The sequence below is a fragment of the Betta splendens genome, chromosome 2 (assembly GCF_900634795.4).
Source record: "Betta splendens chromosome 2, fBetSpl5.4, whole genome shotgun sequence".
Lineage (NCBI taxonomy): Eukaryota > Metazoa > Chordata > Actinopteri > Anabantiformes > Osphronemidae > Betta > Betta splendens.
In genome coordinates, this window is record NC_040882.2 from 28,721,211 (window position 1) to 28,748,258 (window position 27,048).

Sequence of the window (27,048 nt, forward strand, 5' to 3'; positions counted from 1 at the left end):
CATCCATCATGGACCAGGACTCTCACCCACTGGAGGACTCACTGTCTGCTCTGGAGCAGCTTCAGTAGCAGACTGATCCACCCTCGCTGTGTGAAGGAGAGATATCACAGATCTTTCCTACCTGCTCAGACTGTGCAATCAGAACCACTAACTGCCTCCCACTACATTCATTCACCCACCAGATCAGTGGTTACATAGTAATCTCCTCTGTACAATATTTGTGCATTCTTATATATTTTTTTATATATTTACACAATATGCAACATTTATTCAAACCGGTACAAGATATATATTTATTACTGTGCAATAACCCTTCCAATGACCTCATACTCTACCGCTGTACTGTACTGCTTTGTACTGTCCCAACTCAATCTCTCTTCTATTCTGTCGATGGTTGTTTTATTTAGCCTGCCTTTATGTCCCTACACTTCTTTAAATGTAACACAGGTTAAAGTCAGTGTAGAGCTTCACCATAACACACAACCATGACCTCTGCCTCCTGGTGGTGGTAACCAAGTTCCTTTCACAGTATGAGGAAGTATCAGCCCATTAACCAGGTCCAGGTCTCCAGTGCCCTGTGCCACATGGTGAGCTGACACTAAGTAGCACAAACACAGGTGTTGGCTCTGGATCAAGTCCAGAACATGAGCAATCTTATCTTCATCACCAGTTCCAGGTGTGAACGGTCAAACTTTTAAACCTCCTATTATTTATGTACAATTTCTTTATTTTTTCATCATTTGTTACATACAAGAAAATTTCCAGGCAGGAGGAGTCAACCAATCACAAACACGTAAAAGTCTATGACATCACACCGTGGGACCACCTGATAAGCTGGTTATTAAGGAACGGTGAAGGAGGGGCGTTTCCACGTGGCACAACAGAGTGACTGACAGGTGAGGAGACATGTCTGTGCATGTCACGTATCATGGTTGTCATAGTTACGTCTTTAATAATGATGATAGTAAATGTAAACAAAAAACACTCAGGCCTTCATCACCTAACACTAACTAATAATAAACTCATCACCAGTGGTCATCTATTTAATTAACAAGCTAATCAGCCGCAACAAAGACAAAATACAGACTACATGATAATAACTCTGTTACCATGACTATAGAAGCTGGCATCTGATTGGCTGTAGAGTCTGCTGCTTCTGTGGTAACAGACTATTAGTTTAGGTTTAGGGGTTTAGGATCTGATGTCTCTGATGGTCTCAAAGGGGTTCCTGCCCTCTTGTTGGATCTCAGTTATAAACAGATAAACTGGTCACTATTTGTGACAGCATTTATTATGTGCACCAGTTCCTGTGCTTGTTTTGGAACCAGTTGTGTTTACACAGTTCTTAGCAGTCAACAAGTAACATTATTGACCCATTTCAAAATCACATCTTCCATAACTCTGTGTACCAGATGCAGTTTATGAACGCTAAATTGGTTCTGAATCTCTCAGTTGTTCTATGTTTTACTTTTGTATCGGTTTCTGTCTGGTGTGGTCTGGAGGTTCTGATCCACTTTTTTCTGTGCTACGTTGTTTCTGGACTGAACAATAAATTAGTTTCAACCTTTTACCTGGTTTTTGAACAGCCAATCAGAGACATTTGTCCCTGATGTCATGTTTACAGAAACCAAACAAACTAGTTATTATAAATAAATAATTATATAAATGATTAAATAACTTGAATAAATAGAGATTGATGGTCGATCAGCTCTGTGTTCCCCTCTTTTATCCTCTGAAATCAGAAGGTGCTGATTTCAGAGGATAAAAGAGGGGGAACACACTGTCCGTTCCAGGGTCAGTGTGTTTGATTAAAGCTGAGGCATCAAGACAATGATCAAGTTAAAAACAGAAAAAATAAAACACAAAACATGACACAACCAAAAAGGTGAAACTAAAATCAAACTAAAAGCTGGACACAGGTGCTGTAAGGACAAGGATGTTTGGACTGGACCCACTTTATCCAAATCTGATCATCACCAGCATGCGTTGTGTCTATTTCTCGTTGATCCGTAGTTTGAAGGCAACGCGTCCAGCAAACTTGTCTCTGTCACTGCCAGTGGACAGAGTGTTAGAGTTGATCTTACACTCAATGTTGATGTCCGTGTTTAGAGACGCGTTCAGGAACCTCACGGCCACCAGAGGCTGAGTGTAGTTCACCTGAGACAGTAAACACATCACACTGCATGTATAGTGAGAGACACAGCAGCTAACACGATTCAGTTTGATATCTATAGCATGAATTAATAACAAATCTGAAGGAACTTTACAAAGAAGGTTTAAGACCTGAAAACTGAAAACCACACAGAAGAAGGAGAAAGAGACAAAGACAGTCACATGTGGAACGATAGAGAGAAACTAGAGGTATGAGTATGAAAGATGTCTCTGTCATCATCTACAGGGATCAGAATCAAAACTGTGTCTCTTGTGTTCAGTTACTGGTCCAACCATCCTGTGTTCTGTTACTAGTCCAACTGTTTCGCTGTGTCCACTTACTAGTTTACCCGTCCTGCATTCACTTACTGGTTCATTGTCCTGTCTGTGTTCTGTTACTGGTCCAACCATTGGTTACTGGTCCAACACCCTGTCCAGTGTCTGACCGTCCTGTACAATCACCAGTTACTGGTCCAACTGTTTGCCTGTGTCCAGTTACTGTTCCAAGCGTCCTGCATTCAGTTACTCTTCCCACCGTCCCGTCTGTGTTCCAACCACTGGTTACTGGTCCAAACGTCATGTCTGTGTTGTGTTACTGGTCCAACCACTGGTTACTGGTCCAAATTCCTGTCTGTGTTATGTTAGTAGTCCAACGGCCCTGTCTGTGTTCAGTCTGTCTGTACTAACACATTCTACCAAACCTAGACTGAACTTCCAACATTGGTGTTCACAACAACTGCTTAAAATGAACCACAAAAATGATTATGTTCTGTACTTGTCATACATAGAATAACTACAATACAAACAATAGAGGGTATTTTATTACCTGAGCCTTCTTCCCATAGTACGGGTAGTACATGAGGTTGAAAGTCCCGTTGGGAGGATAATAGGCCAGAGGTCCGATCTTATCGCTGTCCTCCCGCTGCACACAGACAGACATGTCACTTCAATCAGTTACGTGTTCCTTAACCTCTGACCCCCAATCCTGTTCCTGCTCATCAGATGTGGTCTAACACTGTGGTTCTACTTTTCTTACCCATTCATCTTTGTCCACTTTGTATCTCTGAGAATGGAGGGATGATAAGATGGACACAACACAGGTGAGATGAAGACAGACAGAAGGACGGACGGACGGACGGACGGACGGACGCACGGACAGACAGACAGGTTCAGACCTTGGCTCCACAGGTGACATAAGGAGACTGACCGTCCTTCCCTGGTAACATCCCGATCACCTAAACAAACAAACAAACAAACAAACAAACAAACAAACAAACAAACAAACAGTTCAGTCTGAAGGATCAGACTTAAACTCAAGGTCAGGGGTCAGAGGTCAACGTACCCGGTTCATCTTGATCAGGATGCAGGGCTGACCTCTACTATAACCATAAAAATGGTCAGATAGCCCAGAACACTCCTCCAACATTGTCCGATTAAACTGACAGGAACGCTTGGGATTGTTCCGCACCTGATAAGAAACAAGATGAGGAGAGTGGGACAGGTTGAGTAAGACTGTGAGGCAGTGAGACAGGTTGACCATGAGAATGTCAGACACAGACGAAGGTAGAAAGACAGACAGGTGTAGGGTGTGGAGACAGAAGACACAGACAGGTACAGGTGTTTGGAGACAGACAGGTACCTCTCCACTGTCCTCCTGGATGAAGTACTGGTCTGGAGGACAGTTATCGTTGGTCTGAACCTGGTAGATGTCGTTATAAGCTGCAGACAGATGGTCAAATGGTTATTGGTCTGATTCATTTATAGTAATAACTGACTAACGAGGGACTTACGGGACAGGAAGCTGTTAAGGTTCTGAACGAAGCCGTCCCAGCTCTGAGCGTCTGACACAGAGTAAACAATCTCCAGCTGATCGCCCTTTGGACGAATCATCATCCCTGAAACATCATCACAAGCTGTTGACTTTATGTTGAATCTATGACCAGACCAGACCTGTCTCACATACAGGTTCCAGCCTTTAATGCACCTCTTCATTATCAAGTAATGTTTAACATCAGAATCAGAAAAAGCTTTATTGCCAGGTCCTGTAGAGAGCACTTTACAGAACTTGGAATTTGACTTGGTGTTGGTAGTTGGTGTATCTCAATATAAAAATACAAAATTAAAATGGAGTTATGTACAGAATATATGCAGTGGAGGACAGGGAGGAGCTGAGGAGGATGCAGAAGGAGCTGAGGAGGAAAATCCATGAGGGGAAGGCCAGCTACAGAAGGAAGATGGAGGAGCAACTGAAACAGAACAACGTCAGTGAGGTGTAGAGAAGCCTGAAAACCATCTCTGGCTTCAAAGCACCACACCCACAGATTGAGGGGGACCTGAGCTGGGTCAACGAGCTGAACTCACATTTCAATAGGTTTGACCTATCACCCACTCACCCCCCACCCTCCAAAACTTTTGTCACTTCACACCACTAGACCAACCCCACAGTCCTTTACACCTTTACACACAGGCCCTTACCGTCAGCCCTGCAGACCGGTTGCTCATCCCAGCAACACTCCACTTCACACCACCCTGAGACGCCCCTTCAACCCCTGTCCTTCTCCAGCACCCAGGTGAGGAAAGAGCTTAAAAAGATCAAGGCCTTGAACCCTTTCCAGATAGAGGCAGAGTCATTGGCTTAGAACTGCTGTTCTATTCGCGTACCATGGGCTGATTTAGCTTTCATTTCATCACCTCCGTGATAAAACTGTGCTTGGGCTATTGGTCTGTCTAGGTTTGTTCGCTCTATCCTCAGAATCCCCTCAGCCAGCGCGAGCTGGGCAGCGCGCACATTGCCCTGGGCTGGGATGTAAATGCCAACGAGGAAGAATGAGGAGAACACACACTGTAGCGCAGTGTCTGGTATGAGGTCGCACAGCCACGTCTCCGTAAAACACAAAACACAGGATGTAGAAAGGTCTGGTTTTTTTTATCAAGCAGCACGGTCAGTATGTCAGTTTTGTTGCAGAGTGAGTGCACGTCATAGGGCAGAGCGCAAGCTTGGCCTTGTCTCTGGCTGTGGCCGCAGCGAACCAGACCATGGTGGAGGACGTAAGGATGGATTTGATGATGGCAGTGTAGAAGTTTACCAACATCTTTACAGGAAGGTGAAACCTCTTCAGCTGCCTCAGAAAGTACATCCTCTGTTGAGCCTTCTTGGTAATGGAGCTGACGTTCTGCTCCCACTTAAGGTCCTGGCTGATGATGGTGCCCAGGAAGCGAAAGGACTCCAAAGAGGTCACTGGGGTGTCACAGAGGATGATGGGGGGGGGGGGTCCATCCTGAAGTCCATTGTCATCTCCACTGTCTTTAGAGCATTGAGCCTGTCTTTAGAGCATTGAGCTCCAGGTTGTTGGCGCTGCATCATGACACCAGACTGGCTAACTCACTTCTGTAGGCTGACTCATCACCGTCAGAGATGAGGCCGATGAGGGTGGTGTCGTCATTACATTTGTTCTACAAACAGACTGTTTGTAGAACAAATGTAATTTTTAACATATAACTGACAACCCAGAAATTCATTATCAGAAAATTAGAATATTAATACCAATACAAAGAAAGAATTTTTAGAAATCTTGGCCAATTGAAAAGTATGAACACGAAAAGTATGAGCATCAGCAACAGCAGTCAGGACTCCTTCTGCCTGAATTACTGTAGTAATGCGGTATGGCATAGGTTGAATCAGTCTGTGGCACTGCTCAGGTTTTATGAGAGCCCAGGCTGCTCTGATAGTGGAATTCAGCTCTTCTGCATTGTTAGCTCTGGCATATGTCATGTTCCTCTTCACAATACCACACAGATTTTGGGGTTAGGGTCAGCTGAGTTTATTGGCCAATTAAGAACAGGGATCCCATGGTCCTTAAACCAGGCACTGGCAGTTGTGTGCAGGTGAAAAGTCCTGTTGCAGAATGAAAGCTGCATCTCCATAAAGTTGGTCAGCAGCAGGAAGCTGCTGTGTGCTGTCAACACAGTGGACCAACACCAGCAGATGACATGGCACCCCAAACTATCACTGACCGGAAACTTTACAGTGGACCTCAAGCAGTGTGGACTCTGTGCCTCTTCTCTCTTCCTCCAGACTGTGGAACCCTGATTTTCAAAGGAAATTTATCAGAGAACATAACTTTGGAGCATTCAGCAGCAGTCCAGTCAGTTTTGTCTTTAGCCCAGGTGAGATGCTTCTGACGCTGTCTGTTGTTCCAAAGTGACTTGATACAAGAAATGCGACAGCTGAAACGCATGTCTGCATAAGTCTGGGCGTAGTGGTTCTTAAAGCACCAACTCCAGCAGCAGTCCACTCTTTGTGAACCCCCCCCAACAATTTTGAATGGGTTTTGTTTCACAGTCTCTCTCTCTCTCTCTCTCGGGATACTGAATTTGGGGTTTTTATTATCCATCCATCCATCTATCCATTTTCATCCGCTTATCTGGGGCCGGGTCGCGGGGGCAGCAGTCTGAGCAGAGAGTTCCAGACTTCCTTCTCCCTGGACACTTCCTCCAGCTCTTCCGGTGGGACCCCAAGACGTTCCCAGGCTAGCCAAAAGATGTAGTCTCTCCAGCATGTCCTGGGTCTTCCTCGGGGCCTCCTACCAGTGGGACATGCCCGGAACACCTCCCCAGGGAGGCGTCCAGGAGGCATCCAAACCAGATGCCCGAGCCACCTCAACTGGATCCTCACCTTATCTCTAAGGGAGCGCCCAGCCACCCTACGGAGGAAGCTCATTTCAGCCGCTTGTATCCGTGACCTTGCCCTTTCGGTCATGACTCAAAACTCATGACCATAGGTGAGGGTAGGAACGTAGATTGAGCTTTGCCTTTCGGCTCAGCTCCCTCTTCACCACGACGGACCGATACACTGGCCGCATTACTACAGCCGCCGCACCGATCCGTCTGTCAAACTCACACTCCTTCTCTTCCTCACTCGTGAACAAGACCCCAAGATATTTGAACTCCTCCACTTGGGGTAGGAACTCTCCTCCAACCTGAAGAGAGCAAAACACCTTTTCAGGTCGAGAACCATGGCCTCAGATTTGGAGGAACTGATTCTCATTCCAGCCGCTTCACACTGAGCTGCAAACCGCCCCAGCGCACGCTGGAGGTCCTGGCCAGATGAAGCAAACAGGACAACATCATCTGCAAAAAGCAGAGATGCTATCCTGTGGTCTCCAAACCAGACCCCCTCCGGTCGCTGGCTGCACCTAGAAATTCTTTCCATAAAAATAATGCACAGAACCGGTGACAAAGGGCAGCCCTGCCAAAGTCCAACAACAGGTCTGACTTACTGCTGGCAATGCGAACCAAGCTCCAACAGCCCTTAGCAAAGAGCCTTGGACTCCATACTCCCGGGGCACCCCCCACAGGATGTCACGAGGGACGCGGTCAAATGCCTTCTCCAGATCCACAAAACACATGTAGACTGGTTGAGCAAACTCCCACAAACCCTCAAGCACCCTGTTGAGGGTATAAAGCTGGTCCAGCGTTCCACAACCAGGCCGAAAACCACATTGTTCCTCCAGTATCCGAGGTTCGACTATGGGCCGAATTCTCCTCTCCAGTACCCTGGCATAGACTTTCCCAGGAAGGCTGAGAGGTGTGATCCCCCTATAGTTAGAACACACTTTCCTGTCCCCCTTTTTGTGAAGAGGGACAACCACCCTGGTTGTCCAGTCCAGAGGAACTGTCCCCCTCATCCACGCAATGTTTGGCCTTCGACCCAATGTTTCGCAATGCAGGTGCATGTCACCCAAGACAGCCCCACAACATCCAGAGATGGATCTTATCTACCCCCGCTCCTCTGCCACTGAGAAGCTTACAAACTACCTCGGTGACCTCAGCCTGGGTGATGGGCGAGTCCGCCTGAGTCCCCTGTCTCTGGTTCCTCAGCAGAAGGCATGTCAAAGGGGTTGAGGAGATCCTCAAAATACTCCTTCCACCGTCTAATAACATCCCCAGTTGAGGTCAACAGCTCCCCACCTCCACTGAAAACAGAGTTGGTAAAGGACTGCTTCCCCCTCCTGAGGCGCCGAACGGTTTGCCAGAATCCCTTTGAGGCCGAGCGGTAGTCCTCCTCCTTGGCCTCCCCGAACTCCTCCCAGGCCCGAGTTTTTGCCTCTGCAACAGCGCGAGCTGCAGCACGCTTGGCCTGCCGGTACCCATCAGCTGCCTCAGGAGTCCCACAGGTCAACCAGACCTGGTAGGACTCCTTCTTCAGCTTGATGGCGTCCATTACCTCCGGCGTCCACCACCGGTGCGGGGATTACCACCACGACAGCGCCTTGAGACTAAGATGAAGGAGCTTCAGATCCTGAAGAGAGACTCTCTTCCCACTCAGCAGGATCAACAAGCTAAACACCCAGCTGAACTTAAGCACAAGTCAGTGTGTGCTCCCCACCCCCTGCAGACATCATCTACACCATATGAGATGCCAGCTCAGTCCACTTTAATGCAGCCTAAGCCAGAGGCTTGGCAAGCTACCATGGCGAGCTCCAGCAGATCAGAGATCACCGCCGCCAGTCATTATACCTGAGAGCACATACAGGGTCCCCCGCCCAAGCATTCCAAATCTCACACGTCGTGATCCAGGGGAGTTTGCTTGCCTCAGAATTGAGACCCTATTGCCCGCAGACAGTACTGAGTTATTCAAATACTAAATCCTGTTAGATCATCTACACCTTAAAGAAGCCAAACCGATAGCTTATGCATTCCTCCATTCCTCCACACCGTTCACAGACACCATGACTGCTCTGATTGAGAAGCTTGGCCAGCCACATCAACTTGCCCTCAAGCGAATTGCCACAGCGATGAACTCACCTGACATCCGGAGAGGAGACGTAGATGCATTTGATAAGTTTGCCCTTCAGGTACAGTCACTGGTGGGCATGTTAAAGACTTTAGGCCAAAATGGAGAAGCGGAACGGCAGTGCGGTTCCCATGTGGCTCGGCTCCCTCCAGAACAGCGAGCTGAGTTTCGTAAGTGCATGTACAATCATCCTTCTAAGAAACTTAGAGGATCTAGCCAACTGGCTGAAGTATGAGTCCTGGTGTCAAGATTTCAATGGCCTTCTGCCTATTAGGGGGATGAGGGAGAGGCCTGAAGCAAGACCTAGCAGGCGTTTCACCACAGTCCTCCACGAAGCAGAGAGTGCACCTAAGTTCCAGAGTACGCCCCTGACCAAAGCAAAGCAGCAGCCGTACTGTGCATTCTGTGACAATCAAGCCCATCACCCGAGTCAGTGCCCAGGCATCACCAAGCTCAACAAAGACCAGCTGACTGAATGGATAAGGACTAACAAGAGGTGCTGGAGCTGTGCTCGTTCACACCAAGCAGCTCAGTGTAACTTGAAGAAACCCTGCAACCCGTGTCAAGGCCGCCACCTACAAGTCCTCCATGAGGTGAACAACAAGACTCCAAAGGGGCACCTACTGACCAGTGTCCCACAGGGAGAGGGTGAGAGTCATACTGGTGTCCTGTACCTCGATCGACCAACGGACAGTGGCCGTGTCCTGTTAAAGTTGTCCCAGTCACTTTACCTTACCTTACCTTGACTATAACTGCAGGACTCTAGATACTTTTGCTGTACTGGATGATGAATTGGAAAGGACCAGGCTGCTGCCCACTGCTACCAGTGAGCTGTCAAAACAAGGCACTAATGAGACACTCCCCTTACGCACCATAATGCAAGATTTGCAAACTCTTCACGGTTCCTGTATTTCTTTCACCATTTCACCTAAAGCAAAGCCAAGGCTCAAGTATCAGGTGTATAATCCCTTCACAGCAGCACACATTGACCTGGCAGAACACAAAAGGTTGAGTTCCTTAAGAAAAAGTACAAGCAACAGAGGCATTCCGCTTCAGTTCTTCAGAAAGGTTATACCTCTGCTACTGATTAGTAGTGACCACCCAAAGCTCATCAATTCAATTGAGCCGGTACACCTTGGTCCCCCAGGAGGTCCTGCAGCAATGCGCACCAGATTAGGCTGGACATTGCAGGGCCCTTCCAGCTTTTTCCACCCACTCTCCTAGCCACGGCAGTGCCTGTTCACCGCCACTCTCTTCCCTCAGGTAAATGAACTATCTAGACATGTGGAGAAGCTCTGGCAGGCAGATGTTATTCGAGTGAAAGACCACAAGATGGTAACTCGCTCCAGAGAAGATAAACGAGCCATTGACCTGCTTGAGACAAGCACCGTCCGTGTAGAGGTGAACGGCATACATTGCTACGCCATACCCCTACCCTGGAGAGAGGACATGCTGCACCTGCAAGCCACCCCTTATGCTGTCATGCCTAACTTGAGAAGTGTGGAGAGAAGGCTTAAGAAAGATCAAGCTAAGATCATCAACAGATAAGATAAGATCAAGCAACAGAATCCTGTTACATCCCACACCACCTGGTCACTCATAATGGCAAGCATAGACTGGTGCTTAACTGTTTCTTTCAGCACCAGGGCCAAACCCTGAATGAACATCTCCTACCTGGCCCAACCTTGGGACCCTCCCTCCTTGGTGTCCTCCTGAGATTCAGAGAGCATGCGGTGGCAATAAGTGGGGATATAAAAGGCATGTTCCACCAGGTCCGCCTTCTCCCTGAGGACCGCTCCCTTCTGCGCTTTGTGTGGCAGATCTACACACCGACCGACCTGTCACAGTCTACGAATGGCAGGTCCTTCCCTTTGGCACAACCTGCAGCCCCTGCTGTGCAACCTTTGCACTGCAGCGCCACACCGGAGACAACGGTCAGAGTGACGAGCAGTTACACCAGTCAGTGGAAAGATGTTTCTATGTCAATAACTGCCTTCAGAGTCTACCAACCCCAGAAGAAGCGCAGAGGCTGGTGGACAAGCTAAGAGCTCATCTGTCTTCAGCGGGGTTCTTCCTGCGCCAGTGGGCAAGTAATGAGCCAAATGCTATTAGCCACCTACCTGAAGACATCAGATCTACAAGTGCTGACCTTCGGCTTACGCAGAATAAAACAGACACTTCTGAGCCGACCTTAGGCCTCAGTTGTCACTTCCCTACTGACTCCTTAGGATATAGACACTGCCCAATCAGTTACGGTTCCCCCACCATAAAAAACATTTATAAAGTCCTAGCCAGTCAATACGACCCATTACATCTGATTTTGCATTTCACCACCAGCCAAGCCACTGGTGAGGAGTCTATGGGACCAACCTAGAGGCTGGGATGACCCCTAGTTACCACCAGAACTACTACAACAGTGGAGAACCTGGGAAGAGCATTTGCAGTTCCTCCCTCAGGTGCTTCTACTTTGTCCATACACACCAAAGCATGTCACAGCACTCATCCGAGAAAGAGAGATTCACATATTCTGTGATGCATTTGAACAGGCATACGGCGGAGTGGCTTATATGAGAATGGTGATGAGCAAAGGTCATGTGCATCTGGCGTACCTGGTGACTCGCTCTCGTGTTGCACCAAAACGAGTTCTCTCCATGCCTCTGCTCGAACTGAGCACTGCCCTCATCGGAGCTCGTCTCTCCAGTCTCTTAGAGAATGAGCTCTCCAGTCTCTTAGAGAATGAGCTGTATTGTGGTCAGACTCTACCACAGTACTGACCTGGCTGCATTCTGAGTCTTGCCGCTTTAAGGTCTTCGTCGGCACCCACATAGCTGAGATCCAGGAACTAACCCCCCTTCACATCTGGCGGTATGTTGACTTAGCTCAAAATGCTGCAGATTACATTACAAGGGGCAAGTCACTGCAGGAGTTGACAAGGCCCATCGTTCCTCCTACTTGACCCAAACCAGTGGCTTCCCGATCCGATTGGCACCTTGAGTGAGGCTTTGGATCAGATCGAGCTGCGTAAAGAAACTTACTGCTCCATGGAGTATGACACCTGGATGCAGTTGTTGGAGGCGACTATCCAACAGCTACATGGGGCGGCCCCTGGAAGGGGATCCTTATCAGCCGAGGACTACCGTCAGGCTGAGGCCTTGGTGCTAAAGAGGGTGCAGCTGGACAGCTTCCCTGCAGAATACCAGTGCCTGAAGTCTGCTAAACCGGTTCCACGCAGCAGTCTTTTCCTAGCTCTGTAACCAGAGTTCAACCAAGTTGGTGAAGTCATCCGAGTAGGTGGTCGTCTTCGTCGCTCTGAGGACCTAACTTCACCCTCTGGTGTTGGACCCGGCACACCCCATCACCCGCCTACTCATCAAGGACTTTGACTGTCGTCTGCGGCATCCCAGGCCAGAGAGAGTCTTCGCAGAGATCTGGCGTGCTTACTGGATTCTGAGAGGTTCGGCATTTCCAAAGAACCTGTCCTGAGTGTCGTCGGTGGAGATCCCAACCTACATTCCGCAAGATGGCAGATCTACCAGTTGCCCGGCTTTGCCTCTTTAAACCTGCCTTTTATTCTATAGGTGTAGACTGCTTTGGGCCAATTGAGGTCAAGATAGGTCGTCGGGAGACGAAAAGAGGTGGGGGATAATTTTCCAGTGCCTTACTGTCAGAGCTGTTCACCTTGATGTGCTGACATCTTTTGGAGAGTCAAGCGCCTCAGGAGCACTCAGGCTCCAGGAGGTGGAAGCATACACAGGTGCTTGCCGACCACTTATGGTCCTGCTTCATCCACCTTTAACTGCCTGGCCTGCAGTCCCGCCAGAAATGGCAGACGCCTACGGTAGATGTCATAGAGGGCTCTGTGGCAATGATTGTGGACCGCAGCTTCCTAGGGCATCTTGGCCGATTAGTCAGATATCCAAGGTGCATCCCAGCCATGATGGACATATCAGGTCAGCAGACATCCAGATAAGAGACAGAATTTTAACCCGCCCTGTGGCTAAGTTAGTAATTCTACCAGCCGTTCCGGCTGACAATTAAAACAGTCACCTCAAGTTGTTGTTTAAGTTAACTGTGGCATTTGTTATGAGCAAACATATTAAATACATTTGGGGGCGGCTGTTCAAAAGGTTCTGTGAGACGGTGCGGTTGACAGCGGGAATTCCAACGTTCCGTAAAGGGATCTCAGGTCACGGGACAGGCACGGAAGGAAAGAGAGGACTTCGCCAGCTGACGCCGACTAGTTAATAGACAGTCTTACAGTATTGAGGGTGTCCGTGTGTGCGCATAAGACCACACCCCACCTAATACATCTCCTGCATTATGTGTGTTGGATAAAGTAGAGAGACCAAACACATCTCAGTCTCCTCCTTGCTTGACCACCACACTTACTACCAGTATCTTCCTGGCCTTGAAGTGGTGTTCTGGCCGACACCCAGGATAGTAGCAGTGGGAATTGCGGACCTGCACCTTAGAATACAATGCCTTTATTAGTCCCACAGCGGGGAAACAGCCTTATACAAATATATATGAGATACCAAGATATCTCTCCCACAATTGACCTTGACACATAACTACATATTGAAATAATGCTTTGTATTTACATTGTTTTGTATTTTTTCTGTAATGGAACATGGAATATGACATACAGTACAGGGTATTGTCATAGGCCGTATAAAATATGACTGTATATCACCAATGTACCTCTATAACATCATTTAATGATTTAATATTCAAAAAATAGAAAAACTTTGTTAGTCTAAACTGAACCTGTATTGTATAATTTTATTATTATTACTATTATTATTATTGATTTTCTCAGTAATGACAGCAAGCAGTCCAGTGCCAATTGCTTGCACTTGAGACATGACTCTTTGGAGACAGTTTATAATGTTGTGGTAAATTCTGTTCCTCCTATGGAGTTATTTCTGTCCATTGCAACAAATGTCAAGTTGACCGTGGTGTCAGGTTGGCCACTAAAACAAATAAACTGCTGCAGCTGAGTAAACATGGACTTTCGATGGACACGTAGGCACTCGCTGGTTGCATAAACAACACAGCTTTAAAAAGTGGGCATTGGGAGATGTTTCTTAGAGTGCTTCGCAGAGGGTCTGCTGCAGACACCCAGCTGACCTTTTTCAACCTCTCAGTTCTTTCTGCAGAAGAACAAGCGGGTGAATTCGGCCACCACCTCTCTCATGATTATTCTGTGATTGTACTATTTCATTCTATGTAATAAATTCATGTGTTAATTTGAGCATAAAAGTTGAGTCTGTGTGAACTCTCTAACAATGTCGGAACATCAAAATACACGACAGAATGGCGTCACGAACACAGGCGTGAGGAGCCTTGTCCAGAACCAACATTTGTCCGGACTGGCCCGGACGCACGACCGTCGTCATCAGTGAAGGTAAATAGCGCTTAAAGCTTTTACGTGACGATTCTCTGTGTTCGGGACAGTGTGAGCAGATGTTGGTAAGATTAGAGAAATCTGATCATTAAATTCTGATTTGGCTGCTCCTAGTAAAGTATCTGTGTGGGAGAGACAAAGAGAGGCGGTGGAGAATTTACCTGTGCTTACTTATACTGCTGTAAATAGCTGCTTTGCATAACCAACTGCTGTGTGTGTATGTGCTATCTTGCGCTTGGGGAAAAAATGACATGGCCTATTGACCTCTAGAAGTTACGTAGGTTAACTTGAGGCAGGCGACGTTTGAAAAATCTAAAAGTACGGGCGTTGTAGTCTGCATTCGGATAAAATAAATTTAAGGCTGTGTAAGTTCTGTGTCGACGCTGGAAAGTTTGGTCCAGGTATTGAGCGGGGTCACTGAACCATACCTCGTTGAGCGGCTGTTAAATTAAAGGGGAAGACGTACGGTACCGGCGTCGGTAGACAGTGCGGCCTCGGTGCAACGGGTTGTGAAATTCGGTAAATTTGACCTGCTCGATAGAATCGAAATTTATTAGGCACTGTAGGCTTGTGTAATGTATTGGGAATCTACATTAAGCTTGGAACGGATCAATCCAAGTGTAGAGCTTCCCAAGGTTTATGAGGCCTGGTAACATAGGGATAACCGGTAAAAGCGCTTTTTGTTTATTGTGTGTTGAACTGCAGTGTGTCGATGTGTCAGTATTGCGCAAGTATAGTTAAGTTGGGGTGAGTATAGGTTTAGTATATGTTAATGCATTTAAGGATAGTGTGATAAGTGCTAAGTTGTTGCGGTGTAATAATAATTAACAGGTGTCGAGGTAATAACATTTGAGTCTGTGTCTGTAAAAAAAAAAAACCTTGAGTGTGTGTTAATAATTGACAGTGTGCGTTCCCTTTTGGTCCTTTGGAGCAGAGAGTGTGTGTGTAACAGGGGAGATAAAGCCTCACTGTTCAGGGTCTGTGTGTGTGTTTGTTTGTTTTTGAACAGTCTGGGGAGAGCCGTGGGGTGAGTGCTGTGTAGATTACACTTTCGAACGTTTTGATCATTCTATCATTTTTGATAATTCTAATATTTTTTTAGTGTCCTGTGTGGACATTGGGGTAATCATTGTTTGAAATAATCTGCATATTTTAGAACGATGTTTCCACACTGTGGTTGGGACTGGTCAAGCAGGTCACAGAGTGTGTGCAGATTGCGGCCTCCTGGTTTGGTTAAATAAGAGAAAAAGGGGGGAGGAGTGAATTGGGACTCCAAATTGGGCCTGGAGACGTTAGTTTTGTTCCTCTTCGCGTGTTCACTTCTCATGTGTGTGCGTGTGAATGTGTGTGTGTGTGTGTGTGTGTGAATACTGCCCAGAGCAGGAAGTCAAATAAGTCAACTAAGTAGGATAAAACACCTATAATAAGTCCATTAACATTCATTCCTGGTCGGTCCATTTAAGTATGTCATATACTCTTTTCTCAGGAGATTCAGAAGTATTCGAAGAAATAGAATAAGCGGACGCATAAAGCTACGTCACCCTGGCCAACAGAGGGGACATTTGATCTGACGCAGTGGGTTAAGATCAAATCTGTGAAGTTAGGCCTTAAACGGGAACGAGAAAAGGCAGTGTTGCATTTTATTAGCTGTTTAAAAATGATGGGCAAAAAGACGGCTCAATGTTGTAATAATCAATCTAATCATATCACTATAATTAAGTCTCTTTCAGATGCGTCCCAGATGGATGCAGAAGAAACAAAACCTGGAAGGACAAAGAAGCCAGTTCACCCAGTAGCTGATCTAGAAGGGACAGACAGGGCAGTGGAGAGGGATGAGTTATTAGAACTGCCCGACGTTTATTTAAAAACTGAAAATTTCAATTGGAAATTCCTGCAGTGAAAGTGATCTGCGTGACAGAGCAGGTAGATCACTGTGGGCTGAGTCAGATGAGGAATCAGTGTGTGTGGGTGACGGACGGGTAAATGAGGTTTCTGATGGACTTCCTCTGCTGGTCAAAAGGGCAAAGTGTCAAAATCTGCCCTGGCCTTCAAGACCAGATCAGAAGGATCTAAATGACACTGTGGAACTGTGCAACATGTCAGTAGAACAAATAACTGACCATGTGATTCATGCTGTTGAGCTGCGTCAGAAGCAGGCAAAGGAGGCAGTGAAAGAAGCAACACGCCTGCAGCAGCGAAAAGAGGGGGAGAAAAGAGAGACGAGGATGGTGTCTGCTCAACCAGCCAGCGTGCCTCAGACCCCACCTACACCACCAGGCATGGCCACACCTCAGGTGATGTACATTCTACCAGGAGGGTGGACAAGACGACCTCCTATGAGGAGAGGAGGGACTCCTCCAGGCCGAGGAGCAAGACGAGGCTGCTGTGAGAAAACTGTGAACTGCTTCCAGTGTGGGAGGTATGGACATGTGCAAAGCCAGTGATGGAACAAGAGTCCACCTGGACGGCCAAGGAAGGCTGAGGCTCAAGCAGGGCCACTGAGACAGTGCAGGCTGTCAGATATGAACTGTGTCAATGGATGTTATCAAAAGCCAAAAAGCCAGAGGCCTCTAAACCTGTGTTCTCACCTTGCTGCACACTTTAGTACTTTGAGACTCAGACAAATATCTAAATTTTTAAAAACAAAATAAATAAGTCGAATTGGTGAAAATAACTCAGTCCTTAAAGCTGCCAAAAGCTTAAAATAAATAAATGAATAAAATAAAATAAAATATTTCAATTTTACAAGGAAAGGGAGAGGTACAGTATGGAGAATATTTCAAAATAAAGTTCAACTTTATTTCAAAATAAAGTTCCCAATTCACTCACTCTACTGTTGAAATGCTTCACCTGATGCTCAGTGGTTGACTGTGTTTTATCCTCCAAGAGGTTTGGCTGTATGTGGGTTTATATGAACTTTCTTTAGTAAGTTAAAATATTTTAGTTGTAGTTTTTATCCACAGTTGTTACAGTATGGTGTCATTAGAGACTCAGATAGTCACGGGGGAAATTACAATTAGATGCAGTAGTGATTGTGGGGTTGTTTGTGTTTCTAGGTTTATTGCTTTGTGCAACAGGTTCAACAGGTTGTGTTATGTCTAATGTGTCATCTCTGATAGGTTGTGAGAATGCAGCTTATTTAGTCTGTATGTTAATTTCGTCATAGAGTCACTTAGTGCATGCATTTACAGCACTTCCTGAATTAAATAAGTTTTATCGCAGTGATTCTGTGTTCTTCATCAGGTTAGTCACTAAAGCTCAATCCTTCTTGTTTAGCTGTCAGCTGACATCGAGGGTGTAACCTTGAAGTTTAGATGCTGTATAAGTTTCTTAATTTCACTTAGTTTATTAAGTCCCAGTAAGGATAGATAAGTAAGGGTAAGAAATGATTTTTAGGGGTTGTACTAATGTGCCCATCTTAAGTTAGCGATTCGATTGTCCTCACTTTCTAAATTAGTAATTTGTATAATCACTTGGATGCAGTATGTGTGTATGGGAAGTATGAAAATGAAAATGAATGACAGGAGACTTGTATGTGTGGCGTCTGCTGTGGGACTATTCTTCTATTCTGTTTCTGTTGTGTCTCATCCCAAGTTGGCGAACTTATTCGAAGGAGGCCTGTTGGTTCAAAAGTTGGGGTTCAGTCGGTTCAAATGTTAACTTGGAGTGTAAATAGCTTGCGAATAGGATGATCTCAGCAGGATTCCTAGTGGAGTGAGAGAAAAAGAGATGGTAGCATGGTACAGTATGTGAGGGAGGAAAGGAGGTCAAGGAGTGAAGGAAAGGGAAAGTGTAAATGTTGACAATAGAGAGAGGAAACAGTGCTGTGAACCTTGCATTTCAGGGTGTAGCTTGTAAAAAAAAATATGCAGAACGCATAAAACTAACATTGCATGAAGCTTTGCTTGACAGAATAGTGTTTAATGCATCAACCAGTGACCTACGTTTTTATGTAAAACAGATAATTAACAAACGCAGGAGTGCTGTGTTGTTCCATTGCAGGAAAGAAGAGGTCAAAGAAGATGAAACTCCGGATCACTGATGGGCCCTGAGTGACACTGCTAACTCATTTAGCAGAACAAGGTCACAGGCTAGCCTTTCTAAATTATAGTTCTCATAGAGCAAGAGGGCTCTCTCTTAGCTCACGTGCACGATAAAAACCCTGAGCTCACGACAGTGACATGACTGACTGATATATGCTCTACGGACTGACCATGACACATGTCAATAATGTTTATTGTTGTTGATTTTATATAATGAGGGTTTAACCATTTTCATTCTGCATCTCAGTGTGTTGTTGTACACAGGAAGCTCACATTAACAACTTCAACCCTTCTCTTTAGGCGGAGCAGCAGTGGAGAAACTGTGTCAGCATAAACACCTCGCTTAAACTGATTTTCTTGCCTAACCGAACCGATTTCTCTCCTACCCCTAACCTCTGTCCACAGGTTACTTCAGTATCAGAAGAGGGTCTTCTATCTTCTGACCTGCTACAAATTGGTTATTTTATATTCTCGCATTTTCTGATTTCTACACGACGGCCTGGGACAAAAAGTAAGCCATATGTTCTATTCACTCTAACCCTAGCTCTGTAGGATGGTTTATGCTGCACTATGGTGCAGAGCTTTCTGCCTCTCAGCTATCAGCTCTCAGGTCAAGCTGGAGCACCAGTCTGAGGGGGACAGAGGATGACGCAGCAGAGGAGTGCTGAAGCCCTGGACAGTCTGGAAGCGAGTGACTTGGTGTGCTTCCCAGGACAACGCAGAGGGTGCAGTGCCACAACTTCCAGAACAACCATGATGGAAGGAGCCACTGGAGCCGAAGGAGCCGATGGAGAGTCCAATTAAACCAATTCCAGCTAGACCAAGACTTCTCACCCACCTAATATTGTGGGGCTGCGCGGACCAACACATCTATAGGAGGCGGAACGACGTGGCAGCACAGACCTTCAAGACTGACTGTTGCTGCGTGTGAGGATCACCTGTTGGAGCTGAAAGAAGAGCCTAGGCAAAAAGAGACGTCCTAGGCAGAGGACGAGCTGGAGCTGAAGTTGAAACCTGGGGATCCGGTGTATATCAAGGGGTTTTAGGAGAACGTGGGACCATGCCCGACAAGAAGGTCCCAACATGTTGGTCAAGACGACCTCAAGAGAAGTTCAAGTTAAAGGCTCTCCCACCTGGTATCATCTGAACCACTGTGTTAAAGTATCAGAGGGGGAAATGGGGAACCCTAAGATTGATGTTTAGTAAAAATGGTCCAAGTGTGTTTGTAAACTTGTCAGTAATTTGTTTTTGTGTTTATTTTTAGAGGCAGGTACCGGATTCACCTGTGAAATGTTCGGAGGTCATCAAGCTGGCTGCCCTGAAAAGTCCTGTATTAGCAGTAGGATAAATTTGGCTATTTTAAGTGATTTATGTGTCCACATTGCTAAGGTTAAACGACACTTAAAATGGGTTGGGACCTTGCTAGTGCTTATCACTGGTTTAAGGCAGTAAAGTAAATTGGGCTTAGCTTTAATGGACATTTGTCTGTCCATTGAGGGGGAAAGTTTGTGGTAAATTCTGTTCCTCCTATGGAGTTATTTCTGTCCATTGCAACAAATGTCAAGTTGACCGTGGTGTCAGGTTGGCCACTAAAACAAATAAACTGCTGCAGCTGAGTAAACATGGACTTTCGATGGACACGTAGGCACTCGCTGGTTGCATAAACAACACAGCTTTAAAAAGTGGGCATTGGGAGATGTTTCTTAGAGTGCTTCGCAGAGGGTCTGCTGCAGACACCCAGCTGACCTTTTTCGACCTCTCAGTTCTTTCTGCAGAAGAACAAGCGGGTGAATTCGGCCACCACCTCTCTCATGATTATTCTGTGATTGTACTATTTCATTCTATGTAATAAATTCATGTGTTAATTTGAGCATAAAAGTTGAGTCTGTGTGAACTCTCTAACAATGTCGGAACATCAAAATACACGACAATGTCATTACATGACATTAAAAACGGTTAAATAAAAAAGTAACAACTTTTGGAAAATTTTGGTGGAAAACCTGAACTAAAACACCTTAACCAACTATCTCCACACATTAATCAACTCATCCACATGTGTCCTGAATTGGAGTTGACACTTGTATGTAGATGCTGCGTGCCGGTAGAGGGTGTTCTGTTGTGTCGTTTTGACAATAATTGTTGAACACACACCGAGTAAATCATACTCAAGCCAGTCACGTTTATAGCACACATGGCTACATACTTAGCCTAACATAATGCGTTCCTCTACCAGAAGCTTAACATTTTGACCATGGGGCTTCTTAAAGTAACTTGAAAACAAAGTAAAAAAACACAAATGTAACTTAACTATTTAATAGCCTTATGGTATCTTACAGTTACACAATGTAATTGTGATAACTAAGATGATAATGCATTTTAAAGCAATGACATCACCTTAAAAAGGTTTACGGCATGGACCCAGTGTCCGAGTAATTTTAAAAACGCAGTCTTAATACACCAGTAAATAAGTAATTTCTTGCAGATGCCGCAAGTTTTCCCGTAGATGCCACGGCATGTGCCGTAGATGCCACGGCATGTGCCGGAGAAGCCCTAGATTCGGTGGCATGTGCCACAGCACCTAGTGGCAGCTGCCAATGCTGTGCTCGTCCGCACTCGCGCACGTTGGAGAGGTACTGTATATTCCGGGTAGCGCAGTGCGTAATCCGTGCCGGTGGAGATGCACCAGCACACCTGAGCACGTGCCTCTCCTGTGGAGTTTCACCTTCTTACAAGCCTGCTTAATCAAAATGGCCATTAAATCCACGTTAGAAGCAAGAAATGTTCACAGGGGTTGCAGCGCTGATGTTCATGAGCTTTTTTGGAGAAAAAGCGTTCAGAACTGTGGCCGTAGTTGTAAGTAGAGCACACCAAAACACAGAGGCAGTTCTTCATGTACGAAGAGTACTTACACACAAAAACCTGGCATAAGTACGAACCTACGCAAACGGTCAGATATATCAGATATATACCTCAGGTACAAATTTATGTAGATCTACGGTAGCTCCCTGGTTTGCCTAAGTACTCTTCTACAGCTATTGGTCTGTTGGCGACACTAAGAGAAAAGTGAAGTAAAGTAAGTGAACAAGTAAGTGAAATTGATGATGATGAATTAATATACAGCCACACATCTGTAATTAGATGAGAGGATAAAACAATATGAGCAAAATGGTGCAAATATATATTTTATAGCCCTGTTAGATGATCTGTTAGAGGATCTGTTAAAGGCGTTTGTTCTTGGAGCCCGACACAGCGAGAACCACGGGGCCAGCCACATCCAGCTGTTGACCACACTAGGGTTCCAGCCATAGGGGGATCTAGAAGAAGCTGCAGACTGGTCTGGTAGTGGAGCCAGAGCCGAGCTGGCTCTGTGGGACGCAGTCATCGGTATGTCAGCAAGGCATAAAGATTCCATACAACGGTTGATCAGGGCAATATTAAAGCGCAGTTTGCATAGAGAGCCAGTTTACCTGATTGAACTCATCGACTGAACACATCGCTATAAAAACACCGTTACAGGATGAAACATGAGTCAACAGGAAACATTTTTATTTCATCAAAGTACAAATAATAAGTGACTCAAAAATGCAGCTACAGTCAGCAACATTGTAGCGAGGTGCCTGGTTTAACAATGATCCATTCATTGTATCAGATTTGGTACCAGATCGGTGGCCCCAGGAGACAAAGGAGGGAAAACTTTATTTTCTCTTCAGTCTCCTTCCATGAGTCTCTTCCCACAAGTCTCCCAAGTCTTCTTCAGGTCTTCAGCCTAAGCTCCGTCAAAGAAATTCCATCCTCTGCTTAACTTAACCTTCCTTTCTCTTATCCTTAAGATGCGCCAATTTTCTCTATCTTTTATTCTTAATTTTCTTCTTCTTTTTAAGAAACAAAACAGTGATTTTAGATTATTTAGAAAGTCAATTTAAGCAACGCCAACTAAACTCAGATTTTATCCAACAACCGTAATTTTTATCAAATGTTTTAATTGAAGTAGTCTAACTCAACAACTGCGACTCCAGTCATTTTTACCTTTTAAACTGAGAAGAGGCGCTGTTTCCTCGTACCCAGCTGATGTTCTCACGTGATCCAGGCCTGCCTCACTAAGTAATAAATAACCCGGGTCTCAAAATTCCATAATGGGACGACGAACTGATTTATGATGCCAGGAGACTAGGTGACTGGACAGGTGGCACGATACCGGTGCATCCTCAAAGCACTGAAAGGAGCTTTCCAAATTCACTAGTAACTAACTAGGAATCTAGAGCTTAGTAACAAATGCTCTTTTCTCTTGCCCCAATTCATCACACTCTTAGGTATTAAGGTTTATTCATCTGTTCATCTCCAATTGCATACCTATGTTCATTTATCTATTCATATAAAGTGTTAATTTCATTCCCACACGCACGCACACACGCACACATACATGCACTTATTATCTTAGTACTTGTTTCTCATCTGAACATATTCATATCCATTTGTTCATATATTCTGCAGCATTAGTATAATAAAACCTTAAATAGATCTGGCTTTGTGTCAAAGGTCACTGACACTAAAACAAGAACTCATGACCTTAGAGACTGATTTTGTTATATAAAAGAAAATTGTGATTATTATTCATCATAATTACTAACTCATTAATTGACATTTGGCATTTGACTAGATAAAGAAAAGCATGGTTAGCGAAACCAAAAACCGAAACGAAAAAACATGCATAGATTCGTACTTAGTAGAGGTTGATACATCCAGATTTTTTACTTACGCAGTTTTCTGGATTTGAATTTATGCAAACTTTAGTAGGAAATCTACACAAGTCTTTGTACATGAGGCCTCTGGACATTTACAAACAGAGTGAGAACCAGAAAACATTCCACATGTATGAGTTCAGCTGAGCTGGGTGTGTTTGATCTCCTCACCTGGGGTGGCCAGTTGGTCCTGCCAGGTGGGCTTGTAGTCGTCCAGTGTCAGCAGCAGGATGTACATAGTGAGAGCAAACATCCCAGCCAGGAACAGGTAGAATACAAGGTAGAAGAGCAGGATCAGACCTGGGGGGGGGGGGGTCAAAAGCTGTCACATTACAGTACATCACCCACCATCATCCCAGTGACATCTGTATAATCCTCTTGTCTACTGCTGCTGACCTACATTCAGTATGAATAGATTGGGGGGGGGGGGCTTTCTGTCTTCAGATGGTTCAGATTTTACTGGACCAAGTGTAACATCAGAGTATCAGAGCTTTGACACATACACACATCTCACACAGCATCACTGTGTGGTACAGAGCCTGCAAAGCCTCCTTCAGGAAGTCGCTCCACTGCAGCTGAGATGATCACAGCTGTATGTCTTCCAAATAGGGTTGTATTGACAATATAGCTGAGTTTGACGCCACAGTTGACTCTCAGGTGGAGCTGTCTCCACATGGTCTAAACTGAGCTGCTACACTTCCTCCAACGCACAGAAATGCTAAAAAGCACTTCTCCGCTGGTCTCAGATCAGCTTTGTTCCTTTAAGACCATGGACAACATCGGTCCTCACAAGCACTGCCACTAACCTGGGTGTGTGTGAGCAGAGATTAGAATAATCCAGATTAACACTCTACAGTCCACTGTCAGTCCTTCTGGCCCCATCAAGGCCAAGCACCAACTGCATCATGGGAGATGTGACATCATCACTGTAGGTTATGTAAAGTGTCTCAACAGGGTCTTTGTTTCTGTTGTGGTCTCACAGATGGTTCAGGGTAATACCAGGTCTGTGGTGTCAGTAGTAGTTTAGAGGTGTGTGATGATGTAATACTAGAACCTTGAGTTACCCAGGAGTTAACGCCTGGTGAACCACCTTCAACCAAGTGCAACCTCAACCATCTGCTCCTTTGAACAGTCATAAATGGAAGAAAACACAAGTATAAGACTTGTGTGTGTGTGAATAAGGTGAATAAAGTTGCTCAGGCCCCTCATACAAAGAGACTAGGCTCACTCTATGACTGGTGGAGGCCATCTCAACAGACTCACCTGGACAGTTGTCCAGTCATCACAGACATCCACATAATCCACCTGCCTGATGTCTGTGGACTCTAGGAGGAACGTGGAGAAAACCCACAGACACAGAGAACATCCAAACAACCTTAGGTCCAAACCATTTTGTCTAGTGGATCCAGAGATCCCCATCTGTCTACGAACATGTAACAGTTATAGTTATACTGACTTATACTAGAAGGACAATGACACAAAGCTCAGCAATCTGACCATCTAGAAACTATTACTTATTACTATAAACTGGGCACAAAATGGGGTTGAGTAGCTAATGGAGTATTATTGAGTATATGGAATATTAATATGATAAACTGATGCTGATCAAACCAAATCATCATAGATTTGGTTAAATAAATTCATTTGCTGATGTTTACATTAGGTTAAACCTACACATCTGTTCTAGAAATAAAATCAATCTAAATGTGATCAGCAACTAGAGTTATTTGTGTAACTGTTAACTTAACCATTTTTCACCTCTTCATTCATCTCCATAAGAAGCTGGTGCTCTGTGACTTTAGTCCATGTTTAATCAGTGGTTCTGTTATCAATACATGTGGTCTATTTGTGGTCTATTAAACATCACTTATCTACAGGTTGAGTCAGCTGCTGCTTCTGATCTTGACTAGCACAATAACCAGGATGTCATTTTTAGAACAGGTCAAACCTGGATGTTTCTCTGATCATGGATCTGACTCTACCTTTTTTCCCTTCATCTCACACAGATGGCGTCAGACCAGTCAAGATGGTGAAGAGAGCAATATCAGCATAAAGTGAAAGTGAAACGCATCCACATCCAGCACCAGAACTAAGATCAGTACCAATACCTTTGCTGAACAGAGAGCACTCCCAGGACCCACTGAACCTAGCAGCTGTGCATGAACCTGCTCACACTGACAGGTGAGCCACCAGGTGAGACAAGAAGTGAACTTTTTATTTCTTATGAACGTGTATTAGGCTGAGCTTTAGGGACAAACTCTGCTGTAGGTTAGTGTCTCTCTACGACAGACTCTCTCTATCAGTGATGCTCGCTCGTCCTCAGTCAGCCATGTCCTGGTTGAAGGTCACTCTATTTATAACCTTCTTTTTCTTAAAGGAGACCCAGTGAGTTCTACAGTACCTCAGCAGAACCATCTGTAAACAGAAGGTAGGTGACCTGGTGAATCCAAGTCCCTGTCTACATCAGACCAAACCACTGGTAGAACCAGAACCTCTCACACTTAACCAAAACTCAGTGCTTCTACTTCCTGTAGAAGTAGAGGAACATATCACAGTCTAACTGGACGGTCTGAGCAATGAATCCGTTCCGTTTTTAACAGAACAAACGCTGCTTCAGATCTGTGAGATTGTTCTAATGCACGATTGGCTTTATTCAAGCTGGAAAGAGACTGGCGTGTACAAGAAGAATGAGAGAGAGAGATGGGTACAGGGAGAGGAAGAGAAAGACAGACCGGGTGGGCAGGAAGGGGACATTGAGATGTTCAGGTTCCTCAGGAAAGTTTAAAAAGGCCAGAGATAAGATTTAAAGCAGCTGATAATTATCAGCACTTAAACCTGTAAAGGTCATCAACTAATCACCTCAAAGTCTTGCAGGGAGTAATGGTGTACTGACAGTACTGATGGGAGTAATTGGGCACTCACAGTTCTGCAGTACTGCTGTGAGCAATGAACTACAACCAACGAATGAACCTTCTCTGTTGAACAGTAATGCTGGTTTATATTGTAAACACATTCCTTGTGAACTGATCAATCAGTTAATAAAACACTGGCTGATCCATGATGATCATAAATCTAAAACACAGAACAGTCAAGAGGCCTTAACACGTGAGCTGATCAATCAGCAGATCAATAAACTACTCACTGCTGCTCAGGACAGAGACACGTGGACAGAAACAGACCAGGTCCAACAGAACCCTCCGAGCATTCAGCTAATGAGCTAACTGACAAATACGAGAGAGAGAGAGAGAGAGAGACAGACAGACAGACAGACACACACACACACACACACACACACACCACACACACACACAGGACATAGAACCAGACTAACCCCAGCTTGTGGCGGTTCGGCCCAGCAGCTCGTGCGTTCGCGGGTTCCAGAAGAAATCCCGCCACTCACTCGAGCTCTTGCGGTCCTCCTCTTTGGTCCCGGACATGGTGGTGGTGGTGGCGGTGGCGAGGATGAAAAAGATGAAGATGGAGTCGGTGTGTGAGTTTAGATAGAGCGCGACGTTCCTGCTACAACGGCACGAGCTTCGATGGCCGAACTCCAAATCTGTTTATCGATCCGCTTTTTGCTGATCAGATCTCAGAGAAAGAGCGAGACAGACGGACACAGAGCACGGACATGACGTACGACGTCACCAACAAACCCACCAATCACAGAACAGTCCGGCTAGCTCCAGTGTGTGTGTGTGCGTCTGTCTGTCGGGTCCTGATTTGTGAGGACATTTCGTATTCTCACGCAGAGATGAAAAGGTCTGAGGTTCTGTTCAGTTTTTATGATCGGGTTAGACATAATGTCTTTACAATGAGGATGATGGGACGGAGGCAGTGAGGGTCCCCTCAAACATATAAACGCGCGTTGATACGACATAATGGCATTGCATGGCCGTCAGGAGACATGGAAAT

General features: G+C 45.5%; 1 protein-coding gene across 3 annotated transcripts; it reads right to left on the reverse strand.

Annotated features, from left to right (window-relative positions):
- Positions 1-706: 706 nt before the first annotated feature.
- On the reverse strand, positions 707-26,960 carry atp1b2a (ATPase Na+/K+ transporting subunit beta 2a). 3 transcript variants are annotated; one of them, XM_029168941.3, is made up of 9 exons: positions 26,468-26,956; positions 23,308-23,436; positions 3,942-4,046; positions 3,791-3,870; positions 3,494-3,619; positions 3,327-3,386; positions 3,188-3,214; positions 2,978-3,073; positions 707-2,157 (listed from the first exon to the last, which is right to left on the reverse strand). In XM_029168941.3, exons 1-9 carry the CDS (start codon positions 26,571-26,573, stop codon positions 1,993-1,995), a joined length of 894 nt encoding a protein of 297 aa, XP_029024774.1. In that variant the 5' UTR covers positions 26,574-26,956; the 3' UTR covers positions 707-1,992. The 3 variants fall into 3 exon arrangements, with proteins under 3 accessions (XP_029024774.1, XP_029024781.1, XP_040929727.1); XM_029168948.3 differs by lacking the exon at positions 3,188-3,214 and having other exon boundaries at positions 26,468-26,947; XM_041073793.2 differs by lacking the exons at positions 2,978-3,073; positions 3,188-3,214 and having other exon boundaries at positions 26,468-26,960.
- Between the last annotated feature and the right edge of the window lie 88 nt (positions 26,961-27,048).

What these genes read in the sequence shown, in the direction of transcription:
- atp1b2a (XM_029168941.3), bottom strand. Translation starts at nt 26,573, where the DNA reads ATGTCCGGGACCAAAGAGGAGGACCGCAAGAGCTCGAGTGAGTGGCGG. An exon ending in GGACCAACTGGCCACCCCAG is followed by an intron (nt 4,047 to 23,307) that starts GTGAGGAGATCA and finishes ATGATGTTTCAG; the next exon opens with GGATGATGATTCGTCCAAAG. An exon ending in TCCTGATCAAGATGAACCGG is followed by an intron (nt 3,387 to 3,493) that starts GTACGTTGACCT and finishes TTGTTTGTTTAG; the next exon opens with GTGATCGGGATGTTACCAGG.